Here is a 21,284-nt window from a genome sequence, read left to right as displayed (position 1 = left end):
ACATCCTATATACAAATTTACCAATTATATACACTTTAGGAATTAAATGAGTATCTCTTTATATTAGGAATCAATTATTTCACATCCTTATTCTCTTTCCCACATTAGCTCTCTCTCTCTCTCTCTCTCTCTCTCTCTATATATATATATATATATATATATATATATATATATATCATGCGCTCTCTCTCTCTCTATCTCTCAATCCCTAATTCCAGTAATGTAAAGCAAAGAAAAAGAGAGCAGCAATTCCACCATTGACAGCCATTAAAAAGCTTTGAAGCTTTAAATTCGAATTTGGGTTTTCAAAAACCATTATTTGTTTGGATTTGATGTTGTTACAAACAATTAGGAATATGGTTTGGAGTTTATATCTCAATTTTGAGGGTGTTTTGGTGAAGATTAGACTTGATTTTGGCTGAATTTCATATTGAAACTCGACGACAACGAAGAAGAAAAAGAAGAAGACATGACATATATTATACTTACGAAATTGTAAAAAAATTGTATTCTATTGTTTATATATATATTTTTTATTTAACTATTGTATGAAAGTTGAACAATATTGTATAAAAATTATATTTATGTTGTATAATATTGTAGTTGTATAGAACTAAGTAGAAATAATTTATGAAAATTGTAGATAAGTTATATAATATATAATTAGTTGTATGAAATTTATTTTTACTATGTTTAAATCAGACACAAAATATACAAAAGACATATTGTATAAAAATTGTATTTACATGGTATGATATTGTAGTTATATATAACTGGATAGAAATAATGTATGAAAGTTGTAGATAAGTTGTATAATATATAATTAATTGTATGAAGTTTGTTTTTACTATGTATAAATCATATACAAAATATACAAAAGACATATTGTATAAAAATTGTATTTAAGTGGTATGATATTGTAGTTGTATATAACAAGATAAAAACAATGTGTGAAAGTTCTAAATAAATTGTATAGTATATAATTAGTTGTATAAAAAAGGTTCACATTGATATTAGAAAAATAAATTTGAGTTAAACTAAAATATTGTTTGAAAACGAGAAAAATAAACTGAAAGCACGATTAGTAATTTCCAGCTGCATGCTTCCGTCGAACTTCTAGTACGTACGCGCAAAGCATAAAACTGCTGCTCCTCCTCATCTTAAAATTTCTAGTCAACTGAAAGTCACTTTTACTGGTTTTAGACCAAAAGCAAATATAAAGTAATTCACTTTTCGAAAACAAACTATTTCAAAGGATACGAAATCACATATTCTTATTCTGAAATTAAGACGCAATAATTTACGTATTATTATTTGATCATGTATAAACTATACGTATTAGCTAAAAAAAGCAAATAATAAATTCGGTCGACTATTTGTGCAGTTATGCACTTAGTTCCATAGTTGTAAATAACTTGTGCAAAACCAACAATGGCAAAAAAAAATCTAGTGGAAGCCTGGCAGGTGTGAGGTTTCTTTGATGTTGTCTGATAGAATGAATAATTTATATAATCATAGCCTAAAATCGGAACAAAATGGTAGTGTTTAGTTCGAATAAACAATCAAACTTGGCTGTGTAAGAAAAATAGTCTTCGCACAGGTACTGCAACGTTTGGTTGACTAAAAGTAAATAATACCCATATTAAGTACTATATACGACAAATAATGTGAAATAAAAATACATTTATTAACAATAAAATGATTAAACTATTGAAAGAGAAAAAAAAATACCCTTAAAGTAAATAATTCCTACATAACAATTCATTTATTATTAATCGCCACATGACATCCTTCATCGATAAGCATCGTATACAAATCCTTTTATTTACCGTACAAAAAGGTTTTCCACAATGCATAATTAAGAACTTGCTTATATAAAATGCACACATTCAGCAAAACTTCAGATTTTACAAACACATATATTTCGTACTCAAACGGTAGGCAGTTAGTAAATCCATACTCAGGCCGCAAACAATTGAAAATTGAGGGGGGAAATCAGAAGTAGCCAACTTGACAACCGGTAATAAAAAAATAGTCACAATTTCAAAAGTAATCAAAATTTAATATCTAAACAAAATTATCCTTAAAATCCAAAAAAATACCAGCATAACATGTTGGAGTTCGAATTTTTTACATATGAAATTCCAGCATAATATGCTGAATTTCATAATGTGTTGTAGTTCCAACTTAATATGCTGGAAGTTTATACGCATGAGCTCCATAATCCAGCATATTGTGCTGGAACTTTCCGTGTGTTGGAGTTCTTACATAATATGCTAGAAACAAAAGCTCCATAATACATCATATTACGTTGGAACTTTATGTGTTTCAACAAAATAATAGTTATTTTTCAATGACTTTGCAAACGCGGACTATTTTTTAATTATCAGTCCGAAAACTGGCTAACCCATGCTATTTTTACAAAAATTGATGAATATTCCTAATCCACATCAATGTCACAACTCTTATAGCCCACTGTACCAGATGGTATTCACAAGAATCTTGATTAATTTTATTTTCTGGGAAAGTAAACTAGCAATAATGCATGAGAGAGTCCCTTTCCTCTTTTAAATAAGCATCAATAATGCATGAGATAGTATATTATAATCAATTAAAATTTAAGAAGCATATACAGACAACATAGACCTTTAACCATACAAAAGAATTACACCTCAACCTTCTAAAATAAGTATATTAGAAACCAAAAAATTCCCAGCATATTTTCTACACATAATCTCACTGGGAAGAATATGTCAAAACAAGTTACAAATGAGATGAAGAAGATGGTTTGCCTGCAGTTAGCTGAAACTAAAAAATTGAATCGATCAGCATAAGAAACATGCACTCCTATTCTTTGGTGTGTTCCTTTCTTCATAGCCTCTAACGAATGATCTAATCGATAGATGCTCGGAAGCATATGTCATGAAGGATGCCAAAATAAGACCACCTACCACCATCAAACCTAACCTGCGTAAAAAAACCATATACAGGTATTATTTGACTATTCATCGCGTTAAAGATTTTCTAGTGCCTAATACAAGAAGTGGTCTTCGTAAAGGCAGACAACAAAACAAAAGAGAGGGCGGGAAATTGGACGCCTAGAGAAGCAAACTGAATTAACAAGAAAATCTACCTTGAATGATGAAACTATAAGAGAAAACATGCACCGAAAAGTTAGAAGGCCAGTCAGACCTCTCTATAACAGTATCCTTATATAACAGTCATTCACTGTAAAAGCCAATTTTTTCTGGAACTATATGTACTCTATAACATCACTTCACTATAGCATCCTAAAAATATCAGAACAAATGAGTTTGTTATAGAGAGGTTTAACTGTAGTTTAATCAGCTAATGGGGGAATAAATCAAGGAATTTAAGAATAGACCTAAAAACACAATGCTACGTGGTCATAAAAGACGGCTTACATAACATCCAAGCTATGTTGTTGAAGCTTTGACATTATTAGACTATGAGGGTGTTTGGCTAAGCTTATAAGCTGGTCAAACTGGCTTATAAGCACTTTTTGGCTTATCTACGCGTTTGGTAAAATTAAAAGTGCTTATAAGTTAAGTGCTTATAAGCCAAAAATCATAAGTTGGTCTCCCTCAACTTATCAAATTTCTGCTTATAAGCACTTTAGGTTTGACCAAAATATTTACTATTCTATCCCTAAAATACTTCTTTTTAAAACAAAACTCTTCGTATACCCAATTCTTCAACTGCTTATTATTAATTTCAGCACTTTTATCCAAATACGTAACTGCTTATTTTTTAAATCAGCTTCAACACTTAAAAGTGCTTTTCAGCACCTAATGTTTATCAGCTACTCTAAAATCAGCTAAGCCAAACGGGCTCTATGTAGTCTAACGCTAACGATTGCTAAAGCATCTTTTAGGCTTATTAGCCTTTATAACGACCTATTCGAAATTCTGCTTCACATTAAAAGCCTTAATTTACTTAGTGTCTTCTCACCTAATGGACTTAACTCATAAGGAACATCTCAATGTATCTTTTCCTTCTAAATCACAAATGAGTTAAAGATGTGATGAGATGTCCATGAAGATAATCAAGTCATAATAAACTTCAGCACGTCATATGTTCTAGATTCATATCAAGCTTATAACTTCACATGTACGCATAATTAAAAGATTCGAGCTTTTTATTGAAACCAAACCCACAAGGCAAGTAAACAACAAGCAAAATCACGTCATTCAAATGCAGCCTAAAGACATACAATTATTATTAGACAACAACCAAATGACACAAAATTGACTAAAATGCAGAAATCCTGTTGAAAGTACCTCAAAAATAAAGAAGTGACTCCAAAAATGCCAGGCAATGCAGGGGCTGCAATGGCAAGAAATGCCATCCCTAACCCATAGTACCACGCTGCAATGTCACAACATGATTGCTGCCGCTGATGACCTATAAAGCAACAAAAAGCCAACAACAATGAAGCAATGCACCGATAAAATTGTAAAATAAAATTCAATGATCTGATTAAGTGAACCAACCTTTTCCAGGTTCATAGTCCAAAGATACAGGATGAGCCAGAAATTGTCCAGATTGATTTGCCGCAACCCTTCCCCACTGATACACTAAGTGCAAATAACTTCCAAACAAGAGGAAGAAAAGTGTAAATGTCCACTCATACATTAAGAGGAGACCGGTCCATGGCATTAATTGGCGTGGAATGATTAGAAGTGGAAGGCCAAGGGACACCAGCGCAGCAGCAAAACAGCAACAGACAGATATCGCACCCAGAAAAGCAGGCACCTTCACCTGCATACCATTTGGGACTGTTTATCATTTTAAGATTATGTAAGAAAAGCAACATAAGGTTATCAAAAGGTGAGTAAATAATATGATAGAAATCTGGTCAACAATTGTGCAGCCAAAAGATGTCAACGATGAAAGTAATAATTTAAGGCCACCCTGCATTGTAGGATAGCAATTTATATTTTTCCAATCCCATAGAGACTAGTGAAAAGTAAGGAGCAGAACTTAATCAGGATGTTTGACGACTCAACAACTGACAGGAAGAAGAAGAGGTACCGGCTGGTTGGAGCTGATGGCAGCTGGTGGAACAGAGGCGTAAGCTAGGACACCTCCTCTGACCTTGTAGTACAGTTGTCGGATATGATGCCATAGTGATTGTGACTGCGGAAGCAATCCTTTAGAATTATATCCAAATATTTGACTAGTATTTTAAGTAATAACTCTTTTTAAAAATACTAACCTGTAAAAAGGACCGATAGTAACAAAATGCTATTAGAAGCAACGGAAGCAAATAAAGAAATTTGACAAGAAGTTCATCGCTGGAATTTTTGCCCCCTCCAGTTCCAGGTAGAGATTCTTGAAGTTGTACCCTAACATTCTGCAGCATGGGAAAACATAAGAAAGTCACACAATCTGGTATAAGCAAGTTTAAAAGTCCTCATCTCCAAGATGGAAAAAATGGCTCCACGAAGACACCAAAGAAGGCCTTATGTGAGGTGCGGGGACAAAGCCAGGGACCATCTGAGTGGGTTAACGAAGTACCTTCTCGAGTCATCAAAGCAATATACAGCAAATGCAGGAAAAGGACAACCATATTTGAGAATACAGAGTGCATTTGAAGACGAAGAAGAATACCTGCCACACATCAACAGGTTTTAATAGCCAAGAAGTCCACCAATCCCACGGTTTAAGCGGGCCAAGTGTGTAATGAATTACTCGGAGTTCTTTTTCATCCACCATCCACTGTAGATAGATTAATTAAAAATTAAAGGTCAGAAGAAGGAAGGAGGCAACATTAATGCACTTGTGTTGCTTAAAAGTTTCAAGCATTTGCAGTAAAAAGAGTTTCTTCCAAAAAACCTACTGCAAACAGTTGCCTATGTTCATCTAAGATAAAACCTTCTCATTTTATTTCAGCAGGAAGTAGCTTCGCGCTATCCAAGACATTCTTTCTTTCTTTTTCTTCTGGGATATGGTAAAAATCCCCCCCCCCCCCCCCTCCCAAAAAAAAATCCGCGAGAAGAGAAAACCAAGGAGTCCACTCTCCCCAAAGAAACCAGGAGTAAAAAATGATTGTTTCCCACTTTGCTCCATCGGGGACTCAAATCCCCAACTTTATGGCTGGACGTGGAGGGTACTTACCACTAGGCTTTTCCTGGATAATCTTCGGCCATCCAAGATATATTCATTGATTACCTTCCATTAATACTACTATGCACATTTAGCAACACTTTTTCCTAAATGGTTTTTGCCGCTTTCTCCAAAATTTCTCTTTCCATAGAAAGATTATTCTACACATAAAATATGGTGATACGAATCAATCAGATTGCACAAATTGTTGATAACTAATACGCATGATAAGCCAAGTATATGATCCCTTAATCATCTTTGAATAGCTTGAGACAAATTGGACTTCAACATCCATAACATAGCTGCTTCAAGATAAATTGCTTGTAGAAGACAACAAAGCCCGGGGGGGATCTATAGTGTCGCATATGGGTTCACGTAAACCCAGTAGCTTTTGCTCGGGGGACCATATATATATATATATATATATATATATATATATATATATATATATATATATATATATATATATATATATATATATATATATATATATATATATATATGTATATATATATTAAATATCTATAAATATCTGACTGTACACCAAATTATTATTGTATATTAACCCAATTATTATTGTACGACCCATAAATTTTAAATCCTGGATCTGTCTTTGACAAAGCCCATAGACCATAACATACCCGATTACCTATGTTGGTGGGAGTTAGCATATACCTAGTGGAATAGTCGAGGCACATGCAAGATGGCCTGGACACCAGTGAGAAAAAGATACAACAAAGGCCACAGAAAAAATGTTTATTCAAAAACTGAAGTTTCCGCTAAGATCGGCAATGTTGCAATACTTCTGCGGAATATTACAATTCCATGAAAGTCAACTTTTTCTTCTTTTTCTGTATCTAACAAATTAATCCTTCCTTCAAGAGTTCCTAACAAGTGTATTTTGACCAGATTTTGATCAAAAGGCCTACACACACCACAACCAAACCAACTAAAACCACACTCAAAGAAAGGCAGTCTCTTGAACCTAAGAAATACCTTGTTAGCAAGCATGTAGAGTCCAACATCTGCATTGTAAAGAGTAGAAAGTCTCTCCATTTCAGGAACCTTTCTAGAATTTAAGACATCTGAAGGCAAATTTGGCTCGTAAACATGAGCATTAGCAAACCCAACATAGTAGGAGTTGAGAAAACCTTGATCACCTGTTAGCAACAGAATGCACCAAGAGAATCAACATTCAGCGTCAAAACAAAAATTTCCGTGTAACGAATTATAAAAATATGTCACTGAAATTATTAGATGATAAAAGATAATCGAAATCTTTCCATACAAAGATGCAAAGACAGCATATAACCTTAAAACCGAAACAGCACACAGCTAAACCATACCTCCGGTGTAAGAAGGCAAAGTGGTCACCTTGCTCATCATATCATTAAAAACCTTTTCTGATGGCTCAATCACCATGACTCCAGAATTCAGTCTCTCAGAATGTTTTAAATTTGCACAGAATTTCCCACATTTAAACAGATCTTCAATGCTTTTAACAACAATGGTATCAGCGTCAAGATACACCACTGCCAAAACAAGGGAGAAATAGCAAGATTAAGGCCTACAATCAGTAAACCATATGCATTTTGCATGACATAAAAGAATATATATATATATATATATATATATATATATATATATATATATATATATAAATATAGTAATGAGATATCTCTTTAAAATATTCAAGTAATGAAACAAGCTAGACTTCCCTATCTTCCCCACACCCATCACCTCTTTTTCCCTTTAACTTGTATAAAAGAGATGACTTAGTTGTACCAAGCCCAAAGCCTTAACTTGGTGGATTTAATTGCTCGAGCTACCTCTCATCTAAAATAAGGATTTATGAAAGCGCAACCTGTTTCTCTTTCTTTTTAGAATCAAATATATATTCACCTAAATTTTTTACTCTTAGTACAATTATATGCATACTAGGTTATAGTCGGTATAATAGCAGCTATATCAGTTAAACAGGTTGAAGAAATGACATCAGAAGTAAAGGAATAAAACTTGCAAAAAGTAAAACCAAAATAAATAAGACCACTTGTACCACTCCATAATATAACAAGACATAAAGTGGTGGAGATCATCAAGAAGATGACAAACTTCACCAAGCCAACTTGAGAAACACATACGAAGTTCAAGGTTCTACTTTACATCCCTTTCTCCCTTTAGCATTTAGGTTGAAGTTTTGATGCATCGAATTACCTTTCTTGTAACTGGTCATGTTGAATACTTTTAGCTTTGTGTAGACGCCCCAAAACCTCTTCGGCCTTACTTGGTTTGGGTTTGCCAGTAAACTAATTTTCTCCACAATCCAACCATCTGCCTGCAAGAAAGAAACCAAACACGAAACAACCGTTTTAATAGGAAAGTTAAGTACCACATAGAAATAGCTTAGCAAAAAACAAAAATTTTGACGATTACATTTATTCTTAAATGCTAAAGAACTAGAATAACTATGATCAGGACCTGTTAATGCAAGCTCATAACAGCTACAATAAGACTGTTATAGGACTTCATCCAGGCAAACTAAATCACAATTCATAGGCATCATTTTTAACAATTTGCTTTTACTGACTGGAAAGTAATTTAGCTGCAAAATAGAAAAAATAGTAATTGAATTTGTATGTCACATCAGAATATATCTTCAAGATAGACCCAATTTACTACTTCTAATGATTGAGCCAGCACACAACATAGATTTTTGAGAATGATTTTAGTATTCACTCACGTATTGGCTCTACATCACCGATAAAGCGATTAACTTTATATTCACCAATTCACACTTTTAAGAAATACCCATGAGGATGTGAATATTGAGTTTCTTTTTCCAGTAATTTATGCTTTCGAGTCAGCATTCGTACACCTTCACTAATCCACAAGGCAATCCTGTACAGCCCGAAAATGCAAGTGACGGGTAAACTCACACACCAAAGCTAGGTAGATGGGCCCGTGAAGTATTGTACAGGGGATTATAACCCAGAAACAGCAAGCTTTCTCTTATGGCTCAACCATTGAGCCTCCTCTTAGAGAGGAAACTTAGTTATTCTTAATAAGCAAGCACATGAAAATTGAATTTATTGGTCACAAAACAATACCAACTAACTTTACATTTCCCAGCTCAAGCTTTCAAGAAACTACCCAAAGGAAGTAACTTTAGTTCTGCATTGAGTTATTCTTATAATTTGAGTATCCGAAACGGCTCCAAATGAAGCAGATTGAGATCATTCATATAGTCGACCCCAACAAGGTTAGGGAACAAGGGGTATATGCCGCTGGAATTTAAGTTATATACACGACAATGTAAAAACTATCTTTTTTTTTCGATAAAGAGATATTATAAATGGCATCAAGAAGATGCAGAAATATAGATACAAAAGATTTGTTAGCTCCAGTACAAAGAGTCCTATACTAATGTTAAAGAGCTAACAAAGTCCAAAAAATTGTCAGTGGAGTTTACAGGTGTTAAGGTACTCCAACTGTACAAAAGTAAAAGACATTTAGCCTTAAGGAAGTGGTTTGGAGTTGCTATTCCATCAAAACATCTCCGATTCCTCTCATTCCAAATACACCAAAAAATACAGACAATGTAAAAACTATCTATACAATCAGTTAAATCTCTTGATAAACATTAATTAGTAATCAGGTAAAAATGGTAACTAAGGTGCTATCACAGTTAAAATTTACACTTAGCTGTGTCAATATATATAACTTAAATCCTTGCTGTTATAGTACTAGCAAAATACTGAGTTATTTTCTCAATAAGCAAGCACATAAAAGGGTAAAAAAAAGAAAGGTGAATTCAAACAAAGTACATCATATACATACCAAGAGGAGCTCCTTAGCATATTGAGAAACACCATCAGAGACCAAAACAACCATATCTTTAGTGGATCCAGTATCTCTAATTGATTTTCCAAGAACCCTAACCCCAAGCAAGAATTCATCTCCATACAAAAGGGTCACATATGCTTCTTCAGATTTACATGAAGCTCCAATAAAACAATCACATAACATAAAAATCAAAAATAAAAGAACCCCTAATCGTAAAACAGTGATTTTCATGATAAAAATGAATCTTTCTTTCTTTCTGTTTTCAAAGAGAAATGGAAAGGGGATCTATGTACTGGCTTTTTTTTCAAAGTTCAAAGGGTTTTAGAATTTTTATTTTATAATGTAATTATGTGTTGTGTTAATGGTCTTTTCTGTCGTCTCCCTTTGGCTGTCTTTTTGGAAAGTTGGAGTTGTAAACCGTCTCAAACGTGCCCAAAAAGTATTAAGGAAATTGCAGCGAAAAGGAAACAAAAAAGAAAATAAGAACACGAGAACCCGCTTTCCTCTTTGTACAAAAATACAGGGAGAAATTCAAAAATAGTCATATTTACAACTGGTCGTTCAAAAATAGTTCAGTTTCAAAAGTAATCGAAATTTAGTCATTTTTCATGTAAAGATAAATTTGAGCGAAAACATTGTTCAAAAACCGAAAAATACGTCAGTACATTATACTGGAGTTCAAGAATAAGTATGTTTGAACTCCAGCATATTATACTGGAGTTCCAGAATAAGTATGTTGGAACTCCAGCATAATATGATGGAGTTTCAGCATAAGTACACTAGAACTACAACATAATATACTGGAGTTTCAGCAAGTATAATTGTCCAGTATAATATACTGGAGTTTGGAGCACCGGTGCTCCAGTCTCCAGTATATTATACTGGAGTCAGCAAAGTATACCGGTCCAGCATAATATGCTGGAGTTCATACACAGGTGCACCGAACTCCAGTATATTATGCTGGACCGGTCTCTATTGTAGCAAAATAGTGTCTATTTTTCATTGACTTCGTAAATGTTGGCTATTTTTTGAATGACCAGTCCGAAAACTGGCTATACCGTGCTATTTTTACAAAAATAGAAGATACAGTAAAAATAGCACGGGCTAGTCAGTTTTCGGACTAGTAATTAAAAAATAGCTAGCATTTGTAAAGTTATTGAAAAATAAGCACTATTTTGCTGTAACATGGAAAGTTCTAGCATAATCTACTAGAGATTGGTGCACCTGTGTATGAACTTCCAGCATATTATGCTGGAACTCCAGTATATTATGTTGGAAGTTCACATGTAAAAAATACGAACTCCAGTATATTATGATGGAATAATTTTTGGATTTCGAACAATATTTTCGTTCAGATTTATCTTTACATGAAAAGTGGCTAAATTTCGATTACTTTTGATTTTGAATTTCATCCCAAAAGATGCCCTGCCAGAGATTTAATTTAGGTCACTGATTCAAACTACGGTGAAATTTTTTAATTCAAGCTACATTTTTTCTTCTTGCCCCTGTGAAAAAGAAAAAGATAAAATTTGCTACAATATAGGGGTGCACAGATAGTTATTCTCAGCGATGCTATTTAGAGTTTAGCAAGTACTTATTTTGTCCTGAAATTTTTAATTATCTTAACTTCACGACAACTCAGAATATTTTTATCCTGAAAAACTGAAACTTAGAACGCATTGATTAATTTCTAAATCGCAACCCTTTAAAGTCGCTATATGGTGTAATTTCTGCTATTCATAAAGGACTTCCCTACATAAAGTTAAATTTATGGAATGAATAAGTTTCCAACCAAACTAAGATTTTATTAATAAACTTATTTGAGTATAATCTCATGTATTTCTTGATTCTTCTTTTTAAATTGTTTTTCGTAATTCGAGAACTCTAACATCTTATTTCTCAAACGAACAATAATGTGGATAATTTAGTTTAATTATTGGTGGACAATATTACTCTATACATATGCTAGTAGGAGGTAGCAAGTAACCTATATAATTAGTAAGGTAAAGGCAAATTAAGCCGAATATAATGAATTTATAATTATTTAAAAAAATTTAAAGACCACCCGATGTACAAAGCACTCTGCATTCATACAGGGTCCGATTTCTATGTATTAAATAAGTCAAAATATTTTTGGAATTCAAAAACATATTTAGTAAATAGTATATATTTTACTTTCCATATAGTTGCCCAAGAGGTTGCATATTTTAGCCTTTACATAGTACTGCTAGTAATATTTTCTCCTTTTTCCCCCCTACTTCTCACTCTCCCTCCCTTTGGTCTATCTGCAGATTTCGCCGACTACTCCGTTCCTCTGCCAATATATAAAAGGCGCCAGCTATACAAGCATTCAATACATAGTCACATAGTTTTCTCTTTGCCGGCGATCTTCAATTCCCTCCGGCCGCCGGTGATCCAATCGATACTTTTTGCTGCATTGGTACGTATTGTGAACTCTGCTAATTCTACTTTTTTTCCTCTGTTTTGTACTACGGATCACGTCTCAAGCCCTAATTTGACGGACGTTTTGATTCCGTTTAATCAATGAGCCTAATATATTTATGTCTATTCTCGGGTAGATAAAAAAGCAACATGTTAGCAGGTTCAAGTGATTCTGTAACGTCAAGGAAGGAAGAAACCTTTCCCCTTAGTGACACTGAACTCGATTGTCTTGCTGACATTGCCAACAAGACTGTTGATGCTGCAGGAGTAATCATCCTGAAGCATTATTTGGCTCGGGGCAATGTCTTCAACGTCTCCAATGCTAAGACGAGCATCGCGGCTGAAGCAGAGAAGGCTATGATCTCACTTATCTTAAAAGACTTACCCGATCATGCTGTGTATGGGAAACAAACTGGATGGAACAATTGCAGTGGACCAACAATTCCCGAGTTTGTTTGGGTTTTGGATCCGGTTAATGGAGTAGTGGATGGACTCTTGCCTACTTTTGGCACGTCGATAGCTGTTGTTCACAATGGCAAACCCGTCATTGGATGCATCAATAATCCTGTTGCACGATCAAAACCATTGGGAGGAGGGGCAAGACTACTAGGAACGGAGATATTGTTAGGACACGAGCATGTGAGCACCTCGAACAAGCATACACTGATATTAATGATCCTGGTTACAATGAAGATGCCAAATATGCCTACAATAGGCTCGCGTACAAGATTGGAGAAACTTTTTTCAACGGCAACTGTATTGCTTACTCTGAATTGGCTGCTGGTATGTTGCAAGTCGTCGTTGATTGTGCTGTTGAGCCCTATGGTCTTCTTGGGTTAGTTCCTATAGTGGAAGGTGCTGGTGGAATTATAATTGGCAAGGAAATCAACTTTCTTGGCAACCTTCTCCAGCATCTTCTGTTCCACGGGATGGTTTCAAGGTTGTTGCTTCTGCTGACTTAACAACTCACCAACAGATTATTTTTGAACTATCATAGTTTAATTAGTCACAGGTCTATTCAAGCTTTGGTCTTTCTCCAGTTAGTTCTCTAGTCTTTTTGATCATGAAGTAGACTGGATCCATAGAAAAAGCTAGTTAGCATTCATTGTGAGTTTCACTAACAAAATGAATGTCAGTCATCGTGTGATTATACAATCTGTTTTAGACCAATATACCTCGCAAAACAAACTACCATCAATGTTTAGCTTCTTCTTTTTTCCCAAGTTTCACTAGTAGATGTTATGTTGTCAAATCCAAAAGAGTGGAAATAAAACAGCATGTTATTGTATTAGCAGGGTGGGGCGCTTGCGTGTCAAAATCAAGCGAGGGGTTGTTTTTCTTTGACTTAACGTACTTATGCACATCCTCCTCGTCAATTTTCAAATTCAGATTTTCAGCTTAGTTGTTCAACTTTTGTTCCCTAATACTTCTGTTAAAGGGGGGAAAATTGAACATTTCATATCATTGTAGAAGGATATGCTCCCGGATTGTAACAAGGTGGTAATTAACTTTTGAGCTCAACTAATATCTTCATTAGGGAGGAAGAAGAGGTTGTTTTGTCTACAGCTTCTGTAGTCTCAAGTTTTCCATACAAGAGTCTCTTTTATTGAATCATTCACACCAATTCTATCAATCCTAACCAGTACGTATTTAAAATGCTGCTTTCCTAATTAACTCTGTTTGTAAAATTTGAGAACCTGGTGACCCTTTTACTTCAGCATCACTTTGATTTCCAGATTGTTTCATGTTTACTTTTTGTCACTCTGCAACTCTACTTTCCAAGGCAACCTGTCATGGACACTACAAAAGTATTTATGTGGCTGATGGTTGTTTGTGTAATCTTATTCCCTTCTTATTCATCTGCTGGAAAATTCCAGATTAAACTCAGGTGTGGAAATGTGTATTCTGCACTTACACAATTATACTCATTTCTCACGATTTACGAAAAGAAAATGCAATTACTGGTTAGAGAGAACGAGGGGTACATCTCTTTCAGTCAAGTATAAATTGTCATAAAATTGCAAAAGCTGAATTTGCATAGGAACTTGCTGTGGTAATACTATTAGAAATACTTGGTTTTCTGGTATATTGAATTTAAGAATGCTGGAAGTAACATGAGAGATCACTAAACTGATCATCCAGGAGCTGTTTTGTGGATGTATGTAAGTCCAGATTAGCTACAAGACTTGGAGCGCTGAACTATTATCCCTTAACAGTTGGCTAGTTCTGGTAGAATATGATGAGTTTTGATCTGAGTGTGGAAGTTGAGCTTAGTATAGTGTAGATCTATGTTGTCCGGACTCTCCGAAAATGTCACCGGGTGTGTGTCCGATCCTTAAAAAGTAGTGTATTTTTGTAAGATCCGACACGGGTGTGGCAACATTTTGGAAATTCCGTGCAATATAGATGTAGTTAGCTTGTTTTTCACTAAGGTTGGGGATGCATATCCAATCTTTAAGCAGTTCTGTTTTCTCTTGAGCTGTAATTCTTTCATTTGATAATAAAAATGGCATCTTTAATTACCAAAAAGAAACGGCTATAGGCTGTGTGTAATAATTCTATTATTTTGATTCAAAGTGTAGACATGTAATAATTCGAGTCGGTGAATCAATGACTATTAGTATAAGTTGTACCAGAAAGGCTAGCTCCCAAGTCGTAAAAATACCAAATTTCACTGTTTCTTATCCACTCCCTGATGGGATGCCCGTGCACGAAGTATCCCGCTTTCACGCAGTGTCCGGAGAAGGACTGTACCCCTAGAAGTGTGATGTAAGTACCCTACCTTAATGCAAGCATCAAGTAGCTGATTCCACAGTTCGAACTGCCATGACCTATAGATCACACGGAGGCAATTTTACCGTTGCTCGAAGGTTTTCCTTCCTATTCACCATTTTTCTAGTTTTTTTTTCTCATCCACACCCTTACACCTTTAAACTATTTACTCTTTTTTTTCTTCTATGTTTAATGATCTTATGCCTAACCTTGTAACAATGCTTGGCTAGTGAATGCCGAAGCGGATGGAGCCTTTTCCAAATAGCCGATTATTTTTTATACAAAGTAAATATATGTAAAAGGATTTACCAAAATTAGAGCAAATATTAAATTATGAATCCATAATTTAAATATGTAACGAATTCAATAATAAAACTTAAATATAAAATTATGGAATTTAAAATCTTGATCCGCCTCCAATAGTGATATAGAGCCTTTCAAAACATGTATGATGACAAACTAATTTTCCAGAGTATATGAACTAAGGAACAAGATTATTAGAAGAGTAAAACTAAAATAAAATTAAAAAAACAAGTTTGATCCGGGTAAATGTCGTTTTCTGCCTGTCTAAATGCTCCAAACTGTTTTTTCCCCTTCTAGTCAAAATAACAACAATTATTTTATTAAATCTATGGAGTAATCGCCAATAAAACTTCTCTTTAGATGCTGTTAAGAAGTAACTCTAGAGCACCCCATGGCCTATATATTGCAATATACAAGATTGTTTAGATAGTAAATTTCATTTCTATCTCTTTTTGTTTCTTGTTCTTTAAATAGATTCAAGTCCACTACAGTAGAATTTTACGGTGATGACGACTTTGGTCACCACATCTCTAGAAGAAATAAGAAAGATAAATGTATTGGGAGTTGGGTATTTTGTGGTAACATTGCTTACTATTTATGTTACTCAATGGATTTATAGATGGAGAAATCCAAAATGCAATGGAGTTCTTCCTCCAGGTTCTATGGGTTTCCCTCTTATTGGAGAAACTCTTCAGTTGATCCTTCCTAGTCACTCCTTGGACCTTCCTCCATTCTTGAAAAATAGAATTAAAAGGTAAAATCTTTACATAAATAGCCGCCTTTGTTTATTTTTTCTAGTCATATCCATAGATTATACATTGAATATACATAATTATATACATATAATACATAAATTATGCATATATTATATATCCACCGGCTATTTTTAGTTTAAAAGCTTAGGTGTGCGGCTATTTCGGTTAATTCTTTAGATGTTGTTAGTTCTGAATTGAAAGATTGTGTTATGAAGTGTATTCATAATTTCATTTATACTTATGTTCCACACACATATATATAGAGTTTGATTAATATATATATATATATATATATATATATATATATATATATATAATGGAATCTGCAGAACTAACTTATATTGCTCAGACTATCCATAAATATTGTCGCGTCCCTGTTAGATCCTCTTGAAATGCATTATTTTTGGAGGATCCGATATGCACTCAGCAACATTTTTAAAGAGTTCGAGCAACATAGGAACTAACGACCCCATTATTAGATCCGCCACTGGTGGTGAAGACTAGTATATCATGCTCCCTAGAATTACTATTGGATGGCTTCCATTGCATTTGTTCTCCTCTATTTTAGATAGCGTAATTTAACCTGTTATAATAGGTTATCTGATTTAACTTTTCGTGGTTATATTCCTTGACATTGTTATGTATAGAAGTTAATTATTATTTGATTAATTTCAGACATGATTTTTCATATAATAGTTGAACTTATATTGTAATAAAATTTGTTCATAACATCAACATGATTCATTTCTACAAATTTCAGATATGGACATATATTTAAAACAAATGTGGCAGGGAGGCCTGTGATTATAAGTGCAAATCCTGAATTCAACAGTTTTATTCTTAGGCAAGATGGAAAATTGGTTGAGACTTGGTCTTTGGATACTTTTGCTGAAGTATTTGAACAAAATACTCATTCTTCAAGAAAATATACTAGACATTTGACTCTAAATCATTTTGGTGTTGAGGCCATTAAGGAGAAATTACTTCCTCAAATGGAAGAATTTATAAAATCTACTCTTTCTAGTTGGTCAAATCATGAGTCTCTTGAAGTAAAAAGTGCAGCCATTAAAGTAAGTAAATTCCAGTCACTACTTGCATATATATTCTACTTAATTTTTTTAAGGTTTAAGTTATATATACTGACGATATAATTAATTTTTAACGTTATCAGTGTAATTTAACATGTTATAGCATGTTAACTACCTTCTTATTCTAATATCAATCAATGTTACTAAGGGCCCGTTTGGCCATAAAAAAATCACTTTTATCGGAAACTTTTTTTTTTTTTTCTGAATCAATGTTTGGCCATGAAAATTTTAAATTTTAGTTGAAGTAGAATTTCGAAATTTTTGGAATTTTAAAATCTCCAAAACTCCTTCAAAATTTTCACTTCAAAAGCAGCTCCAAATTGTCTTCACATCCAAACACAACTCTAGTATTCAAATACCATTTTCACTTGAATTTTTTCTTTTTTACTTTTTTTCGAAATTTCACAATTCTTATGTCCAAAATCCCACTAAATAGAATTACCTGCAATTAACTTTTAAGTAACCTGATTGTATAAAACGTTAGTACATAAAACTTAAACTTTGAAATTGTTGTACATTATTAACAGAATACTAATTGTTTGTTATCTGCAATAAAGGATAAACACACAGTAGTTATTGGCTTTTTGAAATTTTTACATAAATATTGTTATTTACATTTTTTTTTTGGTTGATAAATGGCAGGTGACAGTTGATTTTGCTGCAAAGCAAATATTTAGTGGTGATCTTGATAATGCACCATTCAATATTAGTTACATGTTCAGGGACTTGGTTGAAGGACTAATGTCTTTCCCAATTAATCTTCCTGGAACTTCTCATCATAAATGTTTGCAGGTATCCAATATCAAACCTTCTACCTGATATATATATATATCAACTCTGAAATTTGACAAAGAAAAAAAAGGGGTTCTTTTCACTTTTAGCTCGCGCTAGAAACTATTTACATTCGGTAACCGAAAAAGTATATAAAGTTTGTATATATAACATACATAATATATATGTGTGTATATATATACATAAAAAATATATACAAAAAAATACATTTTTCGGCTATTATTTTGAGAGCGGTGTCATTTTCTCAAACATTAATGCAGATTCATAAGAAAGTGCGCGAAACAATGAGAGATGTTCTAACAAAGAGGCTCAGTTCATCAGCAGAAAAACGCGAAGAAGAAGACTTGGTTGATCATCTACTCAGAGACATGGATTCTCAGAAATTTTTAACAGAGGATTATATAGTACAGATGATGTTTGGTTTGTTATTTGTTACCTCTGATTCCATTTCAACTACATTGGCTTTATGTTTCAAGTTGCTTGCTGAACATACTGATGTCTTGGAGGAATTAATAGTCAGTATCTTATAATCTTGTCTAATTATTTACTTCATATATAATATATTAGCGTATTAATTAACCATATGTTATACTTAATCCAGGCTGAGCATGACTCAATTTTGAAGAATAAAGAGAATTTGGATGATCCTCTCACTTGGAATGACTATAAATCCATGACCTTTACACTTCAGGTCTCTTCTACTCTTATAAAAATACGTGTTTAACTTATATATACTGACGGTAAAAAATTTATACTATCAAGAAATTACAGGTATATGATCATAATGGGTGAAATGGTTAACCTGAAAAGTAAGAGAAGTAACCTTTAGAGTAAGATAAACTGTGTTTATAAATTAAATTTATCATTACATTATGGGATTGTTACACAAATAGCCAGCAATTAGATTCAATGTTTATTTTTCTAGCTGGTATACATGGATAATATACATTGATTATATAGAGTTCTCAGTCGATATAAATTAAATCTGTAACAGGATAGGATTCCTACTACTTTAATTTGACATAAACCAACATTCAGGTAATTATAATAAGGTTAATCTTTTTTTTTTCCATCATATGTATATAAACTACAGGTAATTAATGAAGTCCTGAGGCTAGGAAATATTGCACCTGGACTATTCCGTCGAACCCTTAAGGATATTCCAGTTAATGGTATGGAAAAAAAAAATTAAAGTCTAAACCACATTTGTTGAAGCAAAAATTGGAAAATGGATTTATTTTCTTCTTTGTTTCTTTGTGATTTTAGGGTATACAATACCAGCAGGTTGGGTAATTATGATTGCAACTGCTGCTCTTCACTTGAATTCAGACCAATTTGAGGATCCACTTTCATTCAATCCATGGCGTTGGAAGGTATTAGAGTTGTCAAATGGGTGGGTTGAGCTGAATTTGGACGGTTAAAATGGGTTGAGTTAATAAATGGATGGTGTATTTGACTTGCCCAAAAGTAATTTGGGCTGGATCAAATTGGGCTAAAATTTGGATCATAGCCCAACCCGTCCAACTCTTACCAAGCTGTAATTAATTTGTATTATTTTCTTATGAATGCTTAATTATCAAATAAGATTTATTTTTATTTTTATGGTCATATATAACATACCAAACAAAAAAAGAATTATTTTAAAGATATTTTAGTAAAGTTATTCATGAATCAATTTGGACTAAAAATCATCCCAACTTTAGATAGGTTGAAATGAGTTGGGTTAAGATGAACCGAGTTCAACAAATGGGCGGGTCAATGACCAGCCCAACTTTGAGCGGATTGGACGGGTCAAATATGTTTGTGCTCAAATTACCATCCCCAGAAGGAATAAAAACATATAAGTAGTAGTTATTTAGCTACTAGCAAAATTATGAATTGGTCAATTAAATTAACTGCCTAATGAAATTTGTCTATTTTTGTAACAAAGGAAATCCAACCAAGTTGTGCAGCTAAGAATTTCATGCCATTTGGGTCTGGAATGAAGCAATGTGCTGGTGCAGAATACAGCAGGGTCTTTTTAGCCACTTTCCTACATGTCTTAGTCACTAAATATAGGTACTTAATCATATTTTTTCTTATGAATGTAAGTTATATATACTGGCTTATGACGTGGAATCAATGTTTGCATCAGAGTAGGCTACTTGCATCATACTCTCTTGAAGTGCGGCTCTTCCCCGGATCCTATGTGATAGCGGGATGTTTTATGCACCGGTCTTTTTACACTAACTTATGAAATTTAAGTTATATACACTAATAATGTAAAAAAGAAAATTACACTAGCAATGTAGAAAACATATGATAATATATTCATACCATTTTTACTAGATTATCAATGAATACTTATCATAGAGATTTACTAGTAATAATATTATGAAAATAATCTGACTGTGAATATTATTTAATGTCAGTGCATATAATTTAAACGGCTTTTTATATTAATTTCTTATTGTGCTAAGAAGTGATCAACATAAATTCACAGTGTTTTGTCTTGTTGAACATGAACTTTGCAGATGGACAATGGTAAAAGGAGGCACAATTATTCGAGCACCAATTATAAGGTTCCCAGATGGATTTCACTTCAAGATTTCTCAGAAGAACCAATAAAAAAAATATCATTATCATTAACATTTATCATGTCATGTTCAATTCTTGTCAAATAATGTTTGTCATTCAGTTTACTGCAAAATCCCATTTGTGATTCACTTTTTTGTTTGTTTTAATCTAAATTAAGTAAATTATGCGAATAAAATATTTTCCTGATGTGTCTAGCTGATATCTTGAAAAATTCCATTAGCGATTCTCTTTTTTGTTTGTAGTGTACTAAATATATGGTTAATGAATAATTACACCGTGTTTCATAAAGAATTAATATATTGACTTTAGGTATATATATTTTGCTTCTTTAGTATTTGACTGGTCGTAAATCTTCTCTATTTGTGCTTTATTTCAAACGTCAAATATTTTCGAATATCGAGAATTACTTTATTTGTTTAATCATTTAGTATTAGAATTACTAGCCCGATTAATTCAAATTTGTGTCATGTAAGATCCATTAAAAGGGAAACCGCTCCTTATGGAGGGATTTCGTCCATCCACCACACGCCTTGGTGGATCTAGATTACATGTATTCCCAATGCCTCCATCTTTGATATGCTAG

General features: G+C 33.3%; 2 protein-coding genes across 2 annotated transcripts; one reads left to right on the top strand and one right to left on the bottom strand.

The window, feature by feature from the left end:
• Positions 1-2,565: 2,565 nt before the first annotated feature.
• On the bottom strand, positions 2,566-10,481 carry LOC104221656 (inositol phosphorylceramide glucuronosyltransferase 1-like). The gene is made up of 10 exons (XM_070171766.1): positions 9,967-10,481; positions 8,344-8,464; positions 7,476-7,661; positions 7,126-7,289; positions 5,635-5,742; positions 5,240-5,377; positions 5,056-5,160; positions 4,515-4,782; positions 4,302-4,425; positions 2,566-2,967 (listed from the first exon to the last, which is right to left on the bottom strand). Exons 1-10 carry the CDS (start codon positions 10,201-10,203, stop codon positions 2,826-2,828), a joined length of 1,593 nt encoding a protein of 530 aa, XP_070027867.1. The 5' UTR covers positions 10,204-10,481; the 3' UTR covers positions 2,566-2,825.
• A 2,083-nt stretch (positions 10,482-12,564) lies between these two features.
• On the top strand, positions 12,565-20,731 carry LOC104244591 (cucurbitadienol 11-hydroxylase-like). Its single transcript, XM_009800046.2, has 11 exons — positions 12,565-12,949; positions 13,108-13,354; positions 16,109-16,243; positions 17,005-17,314; positions 17,975-18,124; positions 18,385-18,639; positions 18,726-18,815; positions 19,218-19,296; positions 19,391-19,497; positions 20,055-20,182; positions 20,638-20,731. The coding sequence occupies exons 1-11, from the start codon at positions 12,565-12,567 to the stop codon at positions 20,729-20,731; spliced, it is 1,980 nt and encodes a 659-aa protein (XP_009798348.2).
• Positions 20,732-21,284: the final 553 nt, after the last annotated feature.

This window comes from Nicotiana sylvestris, chromosome 4, assembly GCF_000393655.2.
Source record: "Nicotiana sylvestris chromosome 4, ASM39365v2, whole genome shotgun sequence".
NCBI classification, from domain to species: domain Eukaryota; kingdom Viridiplantae; phylum Streptophyta; class Magnoliopsida; order Solanales; family Solanaceae; genus Nicotiana; species Nicotiana sylvestris.
This window is presented reverse-complemented; position numbering and strand designations above follow the sequence as displayed.

Excerpts from the sequence above, each read along its gene's own strand:
- LOC104221656 (XM_070171766.1), bottom strand. The coding sequence starts at position 10,203 with ATGAAAATCACTGTTTTACGATTAGGGGTTCTTTTATTTTTGATTTTT. Across the intron at positions 5,743-7,125 it reads TCTACATGCTTGCTAACAAG|TGGATGGTGGATGAAAAAGA; the intron begins GTATTTCTTAGG and ends ATCTATCTACAG. Across the intron at positions 2,968-4,301 it reads GTCACTTCTTTATTTTTGAG|GTTAGGTTTGATGGTGGTAG; the intron begins GTACTTTCAACA and ends TTTTTTACGCAG.
- LOC104244591 (XM_009800046.2), top strand. The coding sequence starts at position 12,565 with ATGTTAGCAGGTTCAAGTGATTCTGTAACGTCAAGGAAGGAAGAAACC. Across the intron at positions 13,355-16,108 it reads TTCCACGGGATGGTTTCAAG|ATGGAGAAATCCAAAATGCA; the intron begins GTTGTTGCTTCT and ends ATGGATTTATAG. Across the intron at positions 18,125-18,384 it reads CTCATCATAAATGTTTGCAG|ATTCATAAGAAAGTGCGCGA; the intron begins GTATCCAATATC and ends ACATTAATGCAG.